Source organism: Hippopotamus amphibius, chromosome 4 (assembly GCF_030028045.1).
Source record: "Hippopotamus amphibius kiboko isolate mHipAmp2 chromosome 4, mHipAmp2.hap2, whole genome shotgun sequence".
In the NCBI taxonomy this organism is placed as follows: domain Eukaryota; kingdom Metazoa; phylum Chordata; class Mammalia; order Artiodactyla; family Hippopotamidae; genus Hippopotamus; species Hippopotamus amphibius.
In genome coordinates, this window is record NC_080189.1 from 94223872 (window position 1) to 94244100 (window position 20229).

Sequence of the window (20229 nt, forward strand, 5' to 3'; positions counted from 1 at the left end):
CTATAAATTCTCTGATATCATATACAAAGTGTGATCCAACAGAATGGACCCAACTGTGCTCCTTAATGAGGTAACACTGCCTTGTTGAATATGCTTAGATGTATATTAATACTATATACTCTTTTGAGAATATAAGAAACACGATTTTCTTCACAGATTTTTTTTTTCAAAAGACTAGAAAGTTTCACACACGGAAAGCTTCATCATTTCACATGCATAATTTATTAGAAATTTAAAGCTTGAAATGGCTTTTCCATTTCCTCTAGGTTCTAGAACTTGACTGCTGGTCACATTACCCTTCTGCCTAAAAGTTTTTAGTGTTTTTCAGAGGCGAGCATCTCATTGCTAATCTGCAGGAATGCTTGTGTCTGTGCCTTTTTTTGGTGTAAAGCCTGGAAAACTGGCAGCCACTTGTGCTTATAATTCTGTATTCTAAAGGATATTTAAGCGCACACAAAAAGGACACACAACATGGCTTTGCCTGCAAACATCACAGACACAGCTACCAAATACTATGAGCCAGGCTGGATGTAGGGTGGAGACAAAGGAGAAACAGCCAGTTTTATCTCGTTCTATGTAAATTAAAAAAAAATCTAAATGAGAAAGAGCATATTTATGTGTTGGTACTGTTCCTACACAGACAAAGGGACAGAGAAGAGAGGGAGCAGGGAATGCCAAAAACAAAGCAAATGGGGAAGGACAGCAGGAAAGAAAGGCAACAGATGAACATTAAGCTGCCATGCTGAGGAATTTATTTGCGTCTTTTACTTGGTTGAAGGCGGAGTTGTTGCACGGCGGCTTCAGCAGCAGCTATAGCAGCCCCTGCATCTTCCAGGTGGGCCTGAGTGACGCTGGTTTTACTTTGACTGCGAGATGGTCCATGAGAACGGAGGTGGCCTTCTGATGAGGATTTCGAGCTACCGGGACTACTATGGGATTTCTCAATGGTGGGAACCGGCATGTCTGGTTACAAAAGGGTAAAACATGAGTTAAAGTTGCTCCAGCGCTCCTCCTGCCAAGCTTGGTCTCATATAATTTGAAACCGTCTAAGATTTATGTTAATTCTCTTTCTTTTCTGGCTCATGTATGCAACTGCTCACCATACAGCAATGTGGTTCAACATTTGGGAGACAATTTTGGGGAGGAAAGGCAAGAGGATGATAATCTTGAGAAGAGAGGTTTGAGAAGAGGAATACATTCTAAGTAGTCTCATGTAAATGAATGATATTAACTTACAGCTTCACCTAGCAACTCTGCTAATTTTAGTAGGGACCAGGCAAGAAACAATAGGCTGATACAGTGGCAGGAGGAGTTTTAAGTAAAATTCCTGGAGGAAGGTGTGTGAGTCATGGGGATACACGGAAGTGGAGGCTATTATCATCCTCTCAGGTGATTTTAGAGAATGTATACATAAGATCACACATTTACTATGGTAGTCATAGAGAGCGAGGTCTTTATACCAGTCATATTCCAGAATGTTAATCAGGGCAGAGTTGATCTGGCTAAGTGGAATCCAAAAATGATTTATAAAACTCATAAATAATCTATAGCACTTATTGTAGTCAGTGGTTTATCATATCAACTCAGTGGCCTTGTGGACATAACCTCAGTTTTCCATCTCCTAGAACACTTGCATTTCCGATCCAAATTGCAAAGAACCACTTTTAAATTTGCTGTACTTCCTGAGAAGAGGCGAAAAGGAAGGAATAAAGATCCAATATAAAAATATTTCTTTAATATTTATAAATAGCTCAGCATATCCTGGAAAGATACTACATGGTTATCTCATACAGGCAGAAACTCATTTTATGATGAAAATTAATGTTGTTTTATAGGATAACTGGTTAATGAACCTCCCAAAGGAAAAGCTCATTCAAATGGGCAAGCTGTGCATATTGCCAAACCCAATGTATGACTCTGTGATTTAAAAAATAATAATAGGAGTTAAAAAAAAATCATAGAATTAGTTTGAATCCACCATTTACGAAAGGTTTAAGTAATTTTCAGCATACCGATCATTTTGATGAGTGGAGAAAACGTTTTTTATATAATTAAAAAGCAGAATGCAAAAGTGTATATGTCCATATATTACATATATAATTTTATGTGTAAGAATATACATATAAAAAAATAGGGATTTCAACAGTTAGAAGAAATATGCATAAGTGGTAATGACGATTATGTCTAGTCAATGAACCGTTGGGGATTTTTATGTTTTCTTTATGAAGTACTCCAACATATATTTTATAAAATTATACTGGATTTTGAGAGCTTAAAAAGACCCAATAGCTCATATAACCCAACTGCCTCCATTTTACAGGTTGAAAAACAGAGAACCAGGGAGATCACAGAGGCATCAACCTAATGATGGGCTGATCTAAGACTAAAGCCCATGTCTCCTGACTTCATAACCATTACACTCTCCATGATATTGTATGAAATATTTCCCAATAGAATCCAACCTTTCAAAAGATACTAAATATACAGGCACTCACATTCAAGAAGATACTGAGTGAACAAATAGACAAAAGCTTTTTCTACTTGAAATATCTCCTACCCTTGGATGGGTCAGGGAAGATACCATGGCTTCTGCTTTTGATGACAGATGGCTTTGGAGACTGCTGGCTGCTTTGACTGGAATGGGACTTGCCATGATCAATGCTTTCAGTCTGTTCTTTGAGAGGATACCACCTAGGCGTGTTATCAAGGTGAGATGTGCTAGATAAATCAATCAATACCTAAAAAAAAGTGCAATAAGTAAATAAAATTTATGGATTAAGCTATAATTCATTCATTGTTTTTTTCTGTGACCTGAAATTTATTTAAGGACCTAAGTCAAAGGATATAGTATAATCTTTAGGATGATGAGGTCTTCCTCATTTTTCTTCACCCATGATGTTAGGAACATCTTGTGCATACTAGATGCTTTATAAACATTTGGTTAAATGGAACTCTATGACATGTCTGACTATAAATTAAATTACTTGGAGATGATGCAAAAAGGAAGCGTCACAAATCAATTTCTTCATGAAATAAAGTTTTCTTTTGTTAAATGGACTCCTTCTACTCCTAAACTTGGCTAGTGTTTTTTTGCAGATTGTCTGACTTTAGTTACATGAAGGACAAAATGAAAAAGAATGGCGAATTTTCAATTACTAACTTATTCCCTCTATTTTAAAACATAATTTGAAACAATGATATGACCAACAATTTACAATAAGAAAGTGCCCTGTCATGGTTTAATTGGCAACATTTTCTTTTTCTTAGTTGTACCTAAACAATGGTGCATTTTACAATAGCTGGCATCTTAAATTTGATCAATATTAAAAAACGAAAACCAGCACAATGGATATATGCTTTAGGTACATGTGAACAATAAATTATAATGACTTCAATAAATCAGCTTTTTGAAATAGGACAATAAATCAGATATAATAGTGTATTCTAGAATAGTCCTAAGACCAAGATTAGTCCAAGTGGCTATACCACAGGGAGCCTGCAAATGAAATTCAAATGATCTGGTTTTGATGGGAAAGAGGCACACAGTGTAGGAACCAAACAAGACCTCCTGTCACCTAGTCTATGCAACTGTTTTCTATTGTCTCTATCAAAAGGATATCATATTTTTTGGGTGTTATATATTTTTTGGAAAGGATTTATTTTTTAACAATTCATAACTTCTGCTTTAAGCAAAGATCACTACACAAAATATATATTTTTGGAATATGATAGATGAAAAATATCACAGAATCTGACCATCCTGCCAGATGTCATAATAAGGTTACATTCCTTGTTAATTTCTAAAAATTGTTTTTACTGTTTTCTCCTACTTCTAGTTTTGCTTCTTAAAATATTTTGAGATTCTCTGTGGGACACTTAAAAGAAATAAGAACGTAAAATATCACAAGTCATTCATAGATGCAATGAGGAATAGCGATTAAACAGACTGAAAATGCATTTGAAAAAGCTGCTCATTTTATAATACAATAAATTTATCTCAAATCTTTAACATAATCATTTGGATTCACAGCATGATTATATAACTTTCTATCAAAACAATATTTCATCTTTCAAATTAATTATAAAGTATATCAAGTGGTAAAGTGAAAATTATTTCCCCAGTTGCTATTCATCTGTCATTTGGAAATAAATTCTATCCACCAAAGAATTTTATCCAGAAACAGTTATCTTATACACTTAAGAAATATGCTTTCCATCAAGATTTAATTGATGGTTATAATGAAGCAAATAAAAAAAAGAAACCATAGGCTCACCTCACCAAGAAAGTCATTGGAAGAAAATCTATCATAATCCCAGACTGTCACCTCCAGTGTTTTCTTCTTGAGCTACAGTTCAAATCAAAATGTCATTAACCTCATTTCTCATCATAAATTTTCATTATACTCATATAACAGACTCGTTTATTTTCATTCCTTGAACTCTTTCCATTTATGTAAATTTACTTTAAATTTTATCTAAAAGTGTATACTTACATTAAGTATCATGTAACTGTCAATCATTTTGTGGTCCAGCCAAGTGTTTGATCATAAGGTACCTCACTATTTTGCAAACAAAAGTGTGACTTGTACTTATTTTCTGTTATTCTACCCCTGCCCATCATTGAAAGTACAAAGCAGAACCTGTATATACTCTTTAAATACGTGAAATTCATAGGTTGCAAAAATGTCTAGGTTATTCAGAGTATTTGGATTATAGTTTTCTGTTTCAGTAAATTGCCAAAACACATTAGTAGCGCTTTCTTATTTCTGCAGGTGAATTTAATTTATTTTAAATTCAAGAACCCAGATTACAGTTTATATCCAGCTTCAACTTCATAGTCAAATTAGAAATATTCCAGAGGATAAATCAGAAATCTCATTTTGAAAGACAATTCATTTGTATATTGTTTTCACAGATGCCTTCTTCCTATTTTATTTGTGTTCTTTTCTCTCTGAATTCATCTTGATAAACCATCAGTTATTTTCTCTTATTCATACAAAGCTATGACATGAAGATTTTCAGAAACACATTGATGCAATTTTGCCTAGAGTCATCTATTTGTTGTGATACTCCTTTACACTAGTCTTCGTCATACTTTCTTGTGTACAGTTTAGTTGCACAATGCCAGATCCCTAGGAAGCCTCACTTTAGAAAAGAGATGATCCCTAAATTGTTGCCTGGAGGGGTAATTCATTTCAGTGCATCTGGATCTTTTCTTCTTTATATTGTTTATGAAAGTCATGATATAGCTAGTTGGAAAATATTTTCCCTCAAAATATGATAAATAGAGCCCAATCTATTGAACTATTTAATTTTGAAATAATCAATGGAAAATGTTCCACTAGTCTTATTTATTTTGTTTATTTTTTAGCTGTTTTGTCAAAATGTGCACATTTTCTTTCACTCTATTTTTGAACTGCGCCCAGCTCCTTTTACTGGCTACACTTCTTATATGTATTTTACTTAAATTTTTTTTTGTATAGCAAAATTGATATGAATCACAATTTTTCAATAATTCTGTCATCACTATTTTTATATTAGCCTGAATCTGTCATACAGAAAATAAACATTGCATACCTGTTCCATGGAGATACTTTTATAAATTACTGTTTGATTCCACTCAGGATTAAGACTTTTCTGAACATATTTAGTCCTTCTCTTGTACTCAGCACTGAATTGGAAAAAAAAAAAGAGTTACTCTGATTATCTACTTTGACTGATGACTTCATAGTCAACCTGAAGGGCATGCAGATTTTGAGGATATTTTGTTTTGAATCATTATGTAATCATCACACCATCCTCATGTCTTAAACTGTATTTTAAGTTGAATGCACAATGACAATTTAAAAATATCTTGAATGCCTTTAGTTTTATTTTCCCTAAGGTATTTTTTTTTTAAAGAAAAGCTTTTAGGTATTCCAACTACAATACAATTTTAGAAATCTTAATCTCTCCTGAATGTGTGAGTTAATTATATGAACTCCATAGTAACATCAATATCTTCTTGTCCCATAAATAATAATTTGATATTTAACTTCCCAATAGTTTTGCAACTGATCATGTCAGCAAATGGTCTTTCATTTTTTTCTATAAAAAACTGTAATAGCTGTATTGACTGAGGAAAGGATGAAAAATGGCTGTTGCTATAGCTGAGATTCCATGAACATTTGTTATTTATAGTATATTCTGACACTCTTAGTAAAGCAGAATCTTAATCTAGTTATGAAACAGTCCTAATTAAATACAAATTCTCGGTTTATGTCAATAGCTTATGTAACAAATGATGAACCAAATCAAAACTTTTCCTTATTCATTATAACTTGGGGGCATTTCAATTTATCCTTGACTTTTCCATGCCCTCTGATCACCAGTTAGAAGCTTGCATCTTACATGTTCAAGCATAACTTATTTTCAAAACTTATTCTAATTAAGTTTGACAAAACATCTATAACTGGCATCAACCAGCTGATGGGGTTGGAATTATCGCTATTTGCTATAAGCCAAGAGTGGCCACACAGACAAAGCTTCTCTCTAACACTCACAGGCTTTTTCCACATTTTCTGCCTAGAAAACAAACCTACTTGTTTGGGGTCCTTTCATGTGCCTGGACTTCATAAACTGCCTTTCCCTAAAGGTACTGGATCCTGACCTTGGATTTGTAGTTCTGTTTCTAACTATGGGCAGATTAAGTCTTGTTATATTCCTGGTCTCAAATGTTGGCAAATGCTGGAATACCTACTATTTTTCCCCAGATGCTAATATCCTCATTCATTCTAGATAAAACTATTGAGAATTAAGCTCCAGTTCACCACTCACTTTTAGAGATGGGTCTGCAGTCATATATCTTTTTTTCTCCCTCTGGCTTTATTCTCTTTCTTATCGGCCATATACAAGGGCAATAATTTCCAACATTGACTGCATATTAGAATCACTTTGGAATCTGAATTCCAAGGGTGGTAGGCGGGGCAACCAGCATGGCACCCACATCTCCCTGCCCTTCACCCACAGGGAGAGTCTTATTTAACACGTTGGGGTGAGGCTTGAGCATCAGAATTTTAAAAATGATCTAGGTAAATCTAAGGTATTGCCAAGACTGAGAATCACTGAGCTTATGTATCCTAAGACTTCACATTTCAGCTACTGTGAAGTGAATCCAATTTAAAAAATGAAGCAGCACTGTTCTCATTGCTAACCAACCTATTTGAATGCACAAAGAAAGAGTAGGATTTGACAATTTTGTCATTCAGCACAAAGCTCAAATAATTCTGGGGAAATGCACAGGCGATGATTCAAAGACACAGGAGCTTTCATAGACTGTAGACAGGAAGTATACATTTGTGCATACACTTTTTAGATAAATTTGTTTGTGTCTAGTTAAATTTATGTACCCAAGTACCCAGAAAATTTCACTCCAACTTAATTGTACTTCTACTTTAGAGAAATTCTCTCATATGTACAAAAGGAATATGTGAAAGAACATTCATTGCAACATCATTTCTAATAGTGTACTAATAATATAATAAATACATGATGATATATTCATTCAATGAAATTTAAGCAACAGTGAAATTGAATGAAATACACCTTCATATATCAAGACAGATAAATCTTAAAAAGAAGTCCTGAGTAAAAAATCTGCAGAAGAAAACCTATAGTAAGTTATGATATAAAGTTAAAATCACATGAAATAATACTGTAAATTATTTATGTTTACCTGTATATATGACAAACATTACTATCATAAGACAGGTTGGAAATTATAGATGTTAAACTCTATTTAGTGGTTCTCTTAGGTGGACAGGGTAGCAAGAACACAAATACTTGTGACAGTATTTTTTTTTAATTAATTAATTTATTTATTGGCTGTGTTGGATCTTTGTTGCTGCGTGCAGGCTTTCTTTAGTTGTGGTGAGAGGGGGCTATTCTTCATTGTGGTATGCGTGCTCCTCATTGCCATGGCTTCTCTTATTGCAGAGAACGGGCTCTAGGAGTGTGGGCTTCAGTAGTTGCAGCACATGGGCTCAACAGTTGTGGCTCAAGGGCTCTAAAGCACAGGCTCAATAGTTGTGGCACACGGGCTTAGTTGCTCCGCGGCATGTGGGATCTTCCGGGAGCAGGGATTGAACCCGTGTCCCCTGCATTAGCAGGCGGATTCTCAACCACTGCACCACCTAAGAAGCCTGTGACAGTATTTTCTATAATTTTCAGTAAGTTTAAAATATTTTATAAAATTCAATACTATTTTAGCAAATTATATCCTTTGTATTTGATGATTTTGATTTTTTAAATTAATGATGACATAAGAAGAGTGAATATGACCACTTTTAAGTTAATATCCAACTTTAGATGCTACCTTAGAATTCATGGCTATTCCTGTTGTAGGTATACTAAGAAAAAAACACACTGTGTAGTATGAGTTTTAAAGTTTCTATCTGCTTTGGACTTAATTATCAAAGTGGTGAGATCATGGGAAAAAACATATTAGGGATAAGATTCATAATATGGTGAACAGTGGTAAAATTGTTATTTTTTTTCACATTCTGAAAAATTGAATGCATAACATTTTAAAATAAGACTGAAGATAGAAATTAATGTTAAATGCAAACATATTTTTACTAAAATTCTAGATACGTCAATATATATTAAAAGAGCCTGAACTATTGAAATGTCTTCAAAAAGATGCATTAGTCAATATTTTTCTTAATTTATAAATATTAGTATTTGTTATAATATTTCACATGAATATTTTAGTCACTTTCACCCATATCTAGCAAAATTATTGAATGCCAACTTTGTACCAGGAACTATGCTCTATCAAAATGTACAACTGCAAAACGCTTAATTGTACTGACATGTCATGAGAAGCACTTTATAAGTACATTGAAATAATAACAGCTAACATTTATGAAACGTTACTTTTTCACAGGCAGAGTTCTAAGCGCTTTTCATGTGTTAAATTATTTAATCCTCAAAGCAACTCTATGAGTCAGGTATTATTTATTATCCTATTTTATAGCTGATAAGAACTGAAACTCAGAGGAATTCAGGCATGTTGCCAAGGCTGCATAGTTATTAATTCATAGGACCAGGTTTCAAATACAGGGAAACTGATTTCTTGTTCTTAAACATGGGCTATATGAACTCGATTGATTAGCCCATCATAAAATTTCTTAATTGCAGGTTTCATTAGCTGAAGTGTCGTTTGTCTTATTTTACAATCTACAATTATATACTTCAAATTAAATGTTTCATGTATATAACATAAATTATTTATAGTGTGTGTATATATAAGCATATCACTGAAAATTAGGACTGTTTCAGCATTGCTTAGGGAAATATAGAATGGTATACTGTAAGTGAGTGTTGTGGGATAACTAAGGGTAATTATTATAGATATTTACTTTTGCCCAGATACACTCAGCTATAACCCCAACTAGTTGGGAAAACTTTAGATGTTCACTTTCCTAGATTATCTTAATCTTATTAAGAAGTTTGATTCTCTAGTTGTCTCAAGACTCAAGGTATGTTTCCTTTGCCTTTAGAGTTAACGAAGGTAAATTCACCTTAGGCCTGGTCCTGCCTCCACCAGCTGTGGTTGACCTGTTTACGTAAATGCCAATAAAATCCTCTGCAATCTTTTCACACATGAATTTCCTGACACGCAGAGATGGCTACACAAAGCTCTTCCTTCAATAACCCTTGTTTCACAGCTACCATGTACTGACCATCTTGGGCATGATTCCAATGGGCTGTGTTCCCAATTGACACAATTGAAAACTCCGCAATTCTCACTGCCATATAAAAATCTGTGAATTTACAAGTTGAAGGTGGCCAGGTAAGCAGGGAGATTCTTGAATGTGAGCAGAAATCCAGGTTGAGAAAAAAGTGGAGCTCATTTTCCTTTCCTACCTTGTCTGGTAAACATACTACACAATCCCTCATGGGAAGACTGCAATAGTGATATACTTTAGGACAATTAAGCCATATCTAATAATTAGAGAAGTTTTTAATAGGCGAAAATAAAACATTGATTAATCAAGATGGGACATTATACTTATCAAAAAAATCTAAACCTTTATGTTCTTGAAGCTTTGACTAATTTCTTTTTTCTTTCATTGTTTTTTATTATTGGACAGTCATGTTTTCATAAGTAGATATGATTTTAAGGCTGGCAGAAAAAGATACTTAAAATTCAATTATTCTCTCCTAAGCCAGCAGGAAAAACAGTTCTCTGAGTTTCTCTTTAATTAAAAAAATTGAAAAAGAAGAATGGAATATAATGGCTTGTTCATATTTAACCTTCATAGAATTACCTAAAATATTGAAGGAATTCATTTCCTTTATTTGGTTTTTCTTGATTGGAAAACATACATATATATTTCTTTATTGAAAAAATATGATTCCAAAAAAGATACACACACACACACATATATATATATATATACATAATTTTTTTCAAAATTTCTCCTCTGAGGATGTTTCCTTTAATGTAGAAAAAAGCACAGAACATATCCCATTTTATAAGCCCTGTTTCTCTGTGTGCAATAGCACGTTTATGGCCTGTTACTTGACTGTCCTCTGTGCTCCCTGAGGTCTGAGACTACGGCTGTGTTCTCAATTCCAAACCCAGCACAGAGTCTAGAGCAGTCTGGGCTAAATAAATGTTTATTGGATGGATCCTTAAAACATACTTGTACTTCTTCTTTTTCCTTTAAAATCTATTGAAATAAAATAAGATTTGGTCTTCAAATTGTAAATACATAACAACACCTGTACCTGTTTTACATTCTTTGCAGAGGAAATATTTTGAGATGCTACCAATGGTGTTTAGAGAAAGTCCAGCCAGGAATTAGGCAGCCAGGTAACATGATAATGAAAATCAGCTTCAATCATAGGAAAAATCTCATCAGTGGGAAAAAAATGTGTACTTTGTCCAACAGTGCAATGATAGAAAACCAGAATGAAATCCTTAAGACATGCTCATTTTCATTTCTTAAATACCCAGGGACAAGTACTGAGTTCATGGACTCATCAGGCTATTTCCTTGTCTTTCTTTCACCTCATCTCAGCTGACATTTGGGCTGTCAGCGCTTAAGAGTATCTTGATCAAAGGACAGGAAGAGGAAATGAAAGGAGACAAAAAAACTGGACCAGTGAAATTCTTTTAGTTAACAGGACATTTAAAAACATTTTTAAGAATGTAGGCTGCATTACATTTATTATTGAAGAAAAGCTGTTTGATTTTCTATATAGTGTTGTTAAAAAATTTGGTATAATTCAGTAGCCCAAGAATTCTGTATCTCTCCTTTGCAGAGATAACTGACCACTGGCTACATGAAGTTTATTGTACATATTTTTAGCAATAATAGCAACTGCCCTTTATTGAGAGCTTATTATGTGCTGGACATTATGCTGATAATTTTTGGTGCATTCTCCATGTGTTTCACAAAAACCCTGGGAGGGGGGCTATTATGACTCCCATGTAGAAGAGGAAATAATTTTACAGCAATCTCACAACTTCGAAGTGGCAGGGTTGAAATTCAAACCCAAGTTCTTAAGGACTTCACTTATTGGCCTCCTCAGACTAACTTATAATGTCAGTACCTTATCAGTATAATTCCTTTTCACATTGACAGGTCTCAATGATGAAAATGACTTCAAGATGAAAGATATGATGAGAAAATGACTTCTAGATCTTCTACATTGTAATCTAACACATCCCAGATTATTTCGACCATTATTTACATTTACAGAAAACATGTTCTCTTCTTAGTTAAATATAGACAATCATTGTCATTCTGACAATTTCCCCCTAGTTTCTCTGGATAAAAGATAGGAAGCTTCTGAATGAAGTGACTGATAATGTCTGTTCTAAAATGGTACTGTCTCTGTGAAACAAAACTCATTTTGCCTATCAGTCTGAGCAATCTGGAGATGAGAGAGCCAGTCACAACAGGCAACCTTTCTCAGTATCAAATTTACTGGTTGCCTTAATTATGCGGCTGCAAGGATACAAAAAGTTTCTGGGCACCAGAAAGGTTGTAGCGACTAATACTATTCTTTGAAATATTTAAATATTTAGGTCTTTACAAATCAGAAACTGCCTCTTTTCGGCAACAGCTTGTCAGGTTTAGTAAAGATGTTGAATTTTAAGTCACAGACAAAAATCCTGTACAATTAATATTCTGGGTGGGATTAAAATTCCCATCACCCTGTTGCTACAGATGGTACAAGATTCATTCAAACTAAATAACACATTTAATTTATAATGCAATGAGATGTGCAAAAAATACTTTTGACTATGTATTAAGAACTATCCTTAGCTGCCAATGTAATGACGCAATATGCTCTAGCAGAAAACGGACAAAGGAGGTTGCTCTTTTGCTGTTGCTAACACCCTAGAGCAGGTGTTATTATGGTATCCTATATTGCACAGCAATAATTCTGTGGTACAGAAGGTACAGAGGCATGGAAACTTTTCAATATCAGGTCTAAGTGAGGGTAAAAGACCAGACAACTATCATCTTTACGATGAGATACACACCTAGTACTGGTCATCCAGAAGATCAGTTAATTTCTTTTGAAAAATGACTCTAGATTTTTTTGGTTTGTCATAGACTCAAAAGAACCTCAGCCATGATTTTTGCATGAGAAGCTAAATGAATTTCAGCAGACAAATTGTAAATGAAAACTTTACTTATATCTAATTTCAGAGTGATAGCTCCTTAGTCATACTTTTGCGTGTTTTTATTATTTTCTATTATTTTATTATTTTCTATTTTTTGAAATTATTTTCTGTGCTCCATTGCACATATCTGCTACACATATGTAGTAAGGTTTGGTCAGAACAGTCTGCTGTTAGCCTACTTCAGCTGATAATAACATGTAGAAAATAAAAATTATAGCCCAAGTTGAACTGCAGATGAATGTTCAAAAGGCAAACAATAGAATTCTAGACATTTCATCAAAGCGCGACACTGAAAGAGAACCAACTCTACCTTGCATTCTGCACAACCATGACTTGACTGCATTGATTCCAAGATCGAGAATGAAGGATACAGCAGGAAAGTAGGAAAGACAGGAAGAAAAAAGTTAGGAACAGAAATAAGGAAGAAATGTGAGAATAAAAACTAGAGGAGCTATACATTAATATACACACAACATGAGGTAGAAACTAATCTTAGAAATAAAGTGAAAATAATACCTCACAAGAATAATAAAATCCAAGGTCTTGGCCGCTATAGTAATTAGGTGTAATTTGATGAATGGGCTAAGAATTGAATAGAAGCTGCACATTAGTCTGCTTTTGGGTCAAATCCCAATCAGAAGGCATGTTTGGTTTGACAAATTGCATGGAGATAGCTTTAGCAGAGAACCCCACTCATTTCACTATAGTTCCCACCCTCCTTTGTTACCAGCGCCAGAAAGGACTGACATGTTCACGCCACCTGCCTGACCTTTCCAGTTATTCAAGTTTGCTGCAGTCTCATTGAAACATATCCTATAACAAATAAAAGACAACCATTCTCTTATAGCATAAGAGGTGATACTCCAGGATATTAAAGAAGATACAAAATGAGACCGTGCTTTATTTTCATTCATTCATTAGCAATTGCTGATTAGAGATATACCCTTAGCAGTCATTTCCACTTGTCCCATAATACTGTCATTAAATAACACTGAAGGTCTAATGACCCAAATCAAAGGCAGAATGAAGTTATCAGTCTGTAGTTATATTCATGTTGAAAAAAAAAGTAGTGGGGGGGAGGGATAAATTAGGAGTTTGAGATTAGCTGATACCAACTACTGCATGTAAAATAGATAAACAACAAGGTCATACTGTATATCACAGGGAACTATACTCACTATCCAGTAATAAACTGTAATGGAAAAGAATATGAAAAAGAATATATATCCACATATATATATACATATACGCGTGTATATATATAATACACACGTATATGTATAACTGAATCACTTTGCTGTATCCCAGAAACTAATGCAATGTTGTATATCAACTATACTTCAAAAAAGTAGACAAACTACTGTTATAACTACTACATAAAGATATAAACTAACATAAAATAAAAACTCCCCTTTCCTGTTCTATATGGCTCGTTGGTAATGTCTATGAATTAAATTTAATGTATTAAAACTACAGAAACAATATCAGAAATTCTAATTTTCTAAATATAACTGTTGGGTAGGATGAAATTAAAGGTTGTATAATGAATTTGATATAGCACTTGGCAATTTTCAAGTTATTTTCTGAGTACTGTCTAATTTGATTCTGCTGACCAACTAAAAATTATGGCTCTGCCTATCGTGGCTCTTTCAATATCGATAAGGAAACTGAGTCTCTAAGAATTGATAACTTGCCCATGGTGATATACTAGTAAACAGCATTCAAATGCAGTGTATAACTCCAATTTAGATCCTGTTCAAACAAACCAACTACAGTCATAGAACATACTTTGTATGATTTCAGTGTTTTTAAATTTGTTGAGGTTTCTTTTATGGCCCAGGACATAGTTTATGTTGGTTAATGTTACATGTGCACTGGAAAAAGTATATATATTCTGCTGTTGGTGGGTAGAATATTCTATAAATATCAATTAGGTCATCAAACTGACTAGGAAATTTTATGAGGCAACTGGGAAAAATAAGTAATTATTTAAAAATTTAAAAGTATTATGGTTATGTGTGGTATTATGATTATTTTTAAAATGTGATTTTTTAGAAATATATACTAAAATAGTTGCAGAAAAAAGTTACAATAGTTGAGATTTATTTTTAAACAATCTGTATGGAGGGGGTTTACAAGGGTAAGAATGAAACATGACTGATGAGGAAGTGGTAACTGTTACGGCTGAGTAATGGGGACATGATGGATTATTATATTATTCTTTCTACTTATACTTCCAACAATTGAAAATTTCCAAGTAAAAAGTTATATTCAAATGTCACTCTTCAAATTAAATGAAAACTGGGCAAAAAGAAAACCAGGGTCTTCAATAACCAGCCCCCACATTTTTTTATTATACCTTTAATTGTTGATTACTTGTGGTTCCATCACACTAATTTGGCTAGTATAAACTGTTCAGATAAGGTATAATGATCTGTTGGGTCCAAATTACTGCTTTGAAGACATCCTTGAGTACTGATGTATATGCCAGATCATAGCAACTTGCATTTAGTATGTGAAAACCAAACATCTCTAAAGATTGCTTGCTTTATATAAACAGTTTCTATATCACACAAGAGATTCAAAGGGATATTTTTCATTTGTCTAGCAAAGTTGACATTTCAAACATTACTCTTGTGTTGCTCATTTTATAATTTTAAAACGCTGATTTGAAAATATTCATATAAATAATAATACATCGTCACTTAATAAACGTTTAATGTATTGAATAGTACACGTCCTATAAAATAAGAGTAACTGATGAGTCCTTGAACATTGGTTTCACAAATACATTTTGAAAAGTAAACTAATTCTTTAAATCTGCCACAAATAATTCCTGAAATGATTTCACCGTCTAACTGATCAGTCACAGCATAAGCAGTTTCCAGAATTGAAATACTGATGTGTTCTCATCCAGGCAGGTTTTGTTATGATCATGGCTCTCCTAAAACCCATTAAGGCCTAATTACAAATTTTTAACTCCACTTTACTTACTAATTGGAAATAACTAAATGTGACATGTAGATAAAACTAAGGAAAAGATATTAAACTCTTTAAATTAGATACCAGAAGACACTATCACTATCTTTTAAACCATAGGGCAATACTTACAATACTTAGAAGACATTGCTTCTTTACTTACCCTCTCCCTGGAAGAAGGTACACTTTAACGAAGGGGTCTGAATAACCATTGTTGTCTCGAGGGACAAGGTTTCTTGCTTGGAGAATATGTATTATGAGATTTCCAAGATCATAGTTGATTTGAAGCTTAAGGGGACAGTAAATATTCCATGAACATTATTTTTTTCTTTTAAAAAATATAATACATTATCATTCAATATTTTACCAGTATTTAAAAAAAATTCTCATAAGAAACATCAACTGTCACTTTCATTTTATTGGAAACTGAACAGACCAGTTAATGTCTAATTTAATTGGGAGCTCCCAGGCACACATTAATTACTAGGAAACGTGCTGTTCATTCTTTCCACCGTGAAAGTTCTGGCCTGTCTAAAATTCATTTAGAAGGATAATCACACAGCGAATGCTAGTTATATTTTTAAACTAAATTTCTACTCTTATGAAAATCAGAAATGGTAACATTCATAAATACAATTGCCAGAATTTTGAAAATAAACTGATAAATTTATTAGAAAATATCTTTTGCATTTTATCAGATAATTAGTAGTGAGTGGAATCATTATTTAAAGACAAAGACGTTAGTACTGAATTGTAAGAGTATTTAAGAATGTGTCGATTTTATCTCTTCCTATATTACATTAGCTGATAAACCTATAGCTTTTCTTTCTGTGCCTGCTTTCTTAATAGAGTGAGGCCAAGATAATGAAATATTGTTCTTTAATTTTAGATGCTGAAGAGAAAAGAAGAGACACTGCCTCATAGATGCTTAATGGCTGTTGTAAAATTGTCATTGAATAGTAAAAGACTTACAATTCAAATTAATATTTGAGAAAGCTGCATGATTCAAAATAATCAAATTAACCAATTTTTCTCCTTCAAAAATTCAAAGGATTCTTTTGGCATCATTTAGAATAAGACAATTCTGTTTGATGCTATTTCTGTTTATCAAGAACAGAAAGGAAGGTATATTTATTCTGAAAAAGAAAATCCAAAAATAAAAAATGAACATATTTTTTATAATCATACAAAACAGATATGTTATGTTTATGTTGAAAATGGAATAATTTAGATGAGAAAGTCTTCATATTAGTGATTAAAATAATTTCCTAATTTCATCATAATTTTTATCTGGTTTTATTTTGTGGCAGAAAAGGAATCTTTGATTGCTTTTCTCAGTACGGAAAGGCCCAGTCTCTCTGGCCATCATGAAAACAATATGAAACATGAAACAAAGGGCCGTGAAGAAAGAGGAGAAAGGAGTTTAGAACTGCAGTAACTGCTATAATGTGTACTGAAATAGAGGAATTACTCTGCAATTAATTTCACTGAGGTTTAGAACAGCTTCCAAATCTTTAAGGAGAAATTTTTCCCCATTTTCTCCTTTCTTCCGTAGCCTAAAAGTTCACTTTTAACTGGTGAGGCAGCAAAATCATTTCTCATTGAAACTGAAATTTGCAGGCTACCCTAAGAGAGTGCTTTGCAAAATGTACTCTGTAAATCTGGTGCCATAGAGAACACTTGAAGTTGCTCAGAGGTGACATCTAAGAGGGAATGATATGCTCCCCAGTAACCCTCAACCAGAGCTACTCCAAGCTGGAAATTCATCATTCCGGTGTCTACATAAGGTTTCATTTGGAATAAGGTTTGCTAAAAGATGGAAGATAAAATATAAAAAATTGAAATCAGTCATAAGAAAATATCCAAAAAAAAAAAAGAAAAGAAAATATCCTGGGAGTTAAGGAGAAAAATTATTACAGTAAATTTCCACTATAAAATTAAATATTACTAGTGAAGGGAAAGGAAAATAAAATAAGTACAAATAACAACAACAAGCCAAAAAGAAACAGTAAATATTGGCCCACGAGCAAGACGTTTAAGAAAAATGAGACAGAGAGAAAGAAAAGAGATATTATGAATCAGAACACCTAGCATTTTCTTTGCTGCATGTGAAATGAAGAAAAAGGTCAGGTCTGTCTTTCTAGAAGTGGGAAATAGCAGTGAGACAGCAAGACTCAGAGCACAAAGGTGATCCCAGCTTCATCCTGCTGGGTCCTTCTTAGCAAAGTGGCCCCGTGCTGCACTCTTTCTCCATTTCTGCTCTCACACTTCACCTCTGCTTGAATCAGGGTGTGCCTAGATAACACTTAATTGACTTCTTTGTCTTTGTGTCCTCCCCTTCATAACACTTCCTGGAGGCCACAGCTCTGAATTTCTATTACATAGTCCTTTCAATTAGCTTCTCCCTCACTCCGAAATATTTCCTGATCACTCCATTATGTCGTGGCTAACATCCATCAGCTTCTGTTCAAGGTTCTTTTAATTTAGTCTCAGCTTATCTCTACAGGAACATTTTCCTGCAGCAAAGCAGATCTGTTCCTTTCATTACCCTCTGGCAGCAGAATCTCTCCTTGCACCATTTCTTCTTCCAGGAAAACACTCCCCCTTTCTCTATGCTTATCCTCAAATTAGTTCAAATCTCTGTTATCCTTTGTGAAAATGTACTGTAGATGCAACTAAGACTCACTGTTCTCTTTCCCTTATCTGAAATGTACTATCTTCAAATGGTTATTATTTCATATTGTGTTAATTCTTTCCACATGACATTTCTTATCTACCCTAAATTACTTTTTGGTACCACCTGAAGTACAGTTTGTCTAACATTTTTGACTCTGCCCATGTATGATGCAATAAATAAACATGGAAACAAACATACAGAACTATTTATTTTTTCTTTCTATACTATTTTCTTCTGTTTTCCTGGTCAAAATCCTCTAAATTGATTTAATATATTACAGATTGGTTATGACCCCCCAGTATGAGAAACACTGCTCCAGAAGAATTGTTCAGCAATTATTTAACAATTGTTGACCAGAGGAAGAAAAGAGGACAGCATTTGACTTATGAAACTCTTAAAGAGGAACCTCCAAATTTTCAGGAGAATCTGTCATGTTTGAAACACATTTGACAAGTATAAAGTAACCGAGGCATAACACATTGATACTGTTAAAGTATCAGGCAGATTTCAAGTATAGAATTCCACAGACATAATTAGGTTTAATAAAACATGTACTTGTATTAAAATACTTTTCTATAAAATTGTATATTTTCATTATACATCATTATAAAACAGGAAAGGTTTTAACAGTGCTTATAATTTCAATAGACCAGTGGGGAAAAGAGCCACAAAAGATGGTATAATAATGATCTTTTAAAGACTGTCATACCTGAATTTCCCCCGTAATTGGATGAGAGACAACCTTTGTTGCATCAGTAGGCTGCAATATTAAAATACATATTAGATTAATGGATAAACCCTTCATAGGATTTACCATTTCAACTTCCTTCTGAATTAATTTCTGTTTGGTCAGAGCACACTGCCTAGAAAACACATTTCATCCATTTGGCTGCTCGAGATGGTGGTGTCTACTTACACTTCTCAATACATGTTTAATTTTCTAGATGCATAAATCTCTTTTTCATTTGGTGAAACCTGTTTTGAAGCTATAATTTTAAACCTGCAGTAATGTACGTTCAATTACTTAAGAAATGGAACACTTTTGGTTGAAAGTATTCAATTTAAATATTAACAGGTTTTAAACATCCATAAGAGAATGAAAATGATATTTTTTATTTGACTGCCTAGGAGACCAGAAGTTATAAAAGTTCATCCTTATATTCCTTTGTTGGGTTCTCAGCCCATTCCTGCTCCCTTCTACAGTGGAACACCTGCACAATCACTTATTAGTATTGCATACTATGTTAATTAAAATTCCATCCCATCCTATAGAAGTTCTCATTTCCTTAATAATTTCCTTACGTCAGTAAAGCCTTAAAAACCAACAGGAATGTGATCTGGTAAAGTGGTTCATTCTGCTGGTTAAATGACTGATAGCTGAATTGTTATATTTCAATAGAATGTACAAATGTGTACCAAAAAATGAGATGATGTCCCTGATGCTACATCTATAATAGAATTTCAGGCTATGTGGCATCTCTATAGGGAGTTATTTCCTAAAATGAAGGCAAGCTTGCTACCCTACAAATAAGGTCCTGTCTCCTTATATATACATAATACTGGCCTTATTTTAATAATTAACCAGAAAAGGAAAAATTCATAATATTTAGGTGTATATACTTGTTCTGCTACCTTTCTTTTGATAAATTTATGCTAGAAATGAGAGTGATCAAAGAAGACAGCTTTATTCCAGGTCTTGTTCTGTGAAACAAGAATAAAAATATTGTAATCATTGGTAAAGTTATGGAATAGGGGTTAAATTTTCTAAGCCATCTATCCCTTATTAGTTAAGCTCATTTATAAGAATGGCCATTTATCAACACAGAAACTATGCTCCGGCTGCAAAGGATAAACTGCTAGTTAATGAACAATTATATTTACTTCA

General features: G+C 33.5%; 1 protein-coding gene across 1 annotated transcript in view; it reads right to left on the reverse strand.

The window, feature by feature from the left end:
* PCLO (piccolo presynaptic cytomatrix protein) overlaps nucleotides 1-20229 on the reverse strand; it is a 375075-nt gene that overhangs the window by 56842 nt on the left and 298004 nt on the right. Inside the window, exons 15-21 of the mRNA XM_057731959.1 lie at nucleotides 19054-19104; nucleotides 15831-15955; nucleotides 12999-13025; nucleotides 5578-5671; nucleotides 4275-4346; nucleotides 2558-2738; nucleotides 769-963 (exon numbers count right to left, since the gene is read on the reverse strand). Coding sequence (XP_057587942.1) covers nucleotides 769-963; nucleotides 2558-2738; nucleotides 4275-4346; nucleotides 5578-5671; nucleotides 12999-13025; nucleotides 15831-15955; nucleotides 19054-19104 — 745 coding nt within the window. The remainder of the gene's footprint in view (nucleotides 1-768; nucleotides 964-2557; nucleotides 2739-4274; nucleotides 4347-5577; nucleotides 5672-12998; nucleotides 13026-15830; nucleotides 15956-19053; nucleotides 19105-20229) is intronic.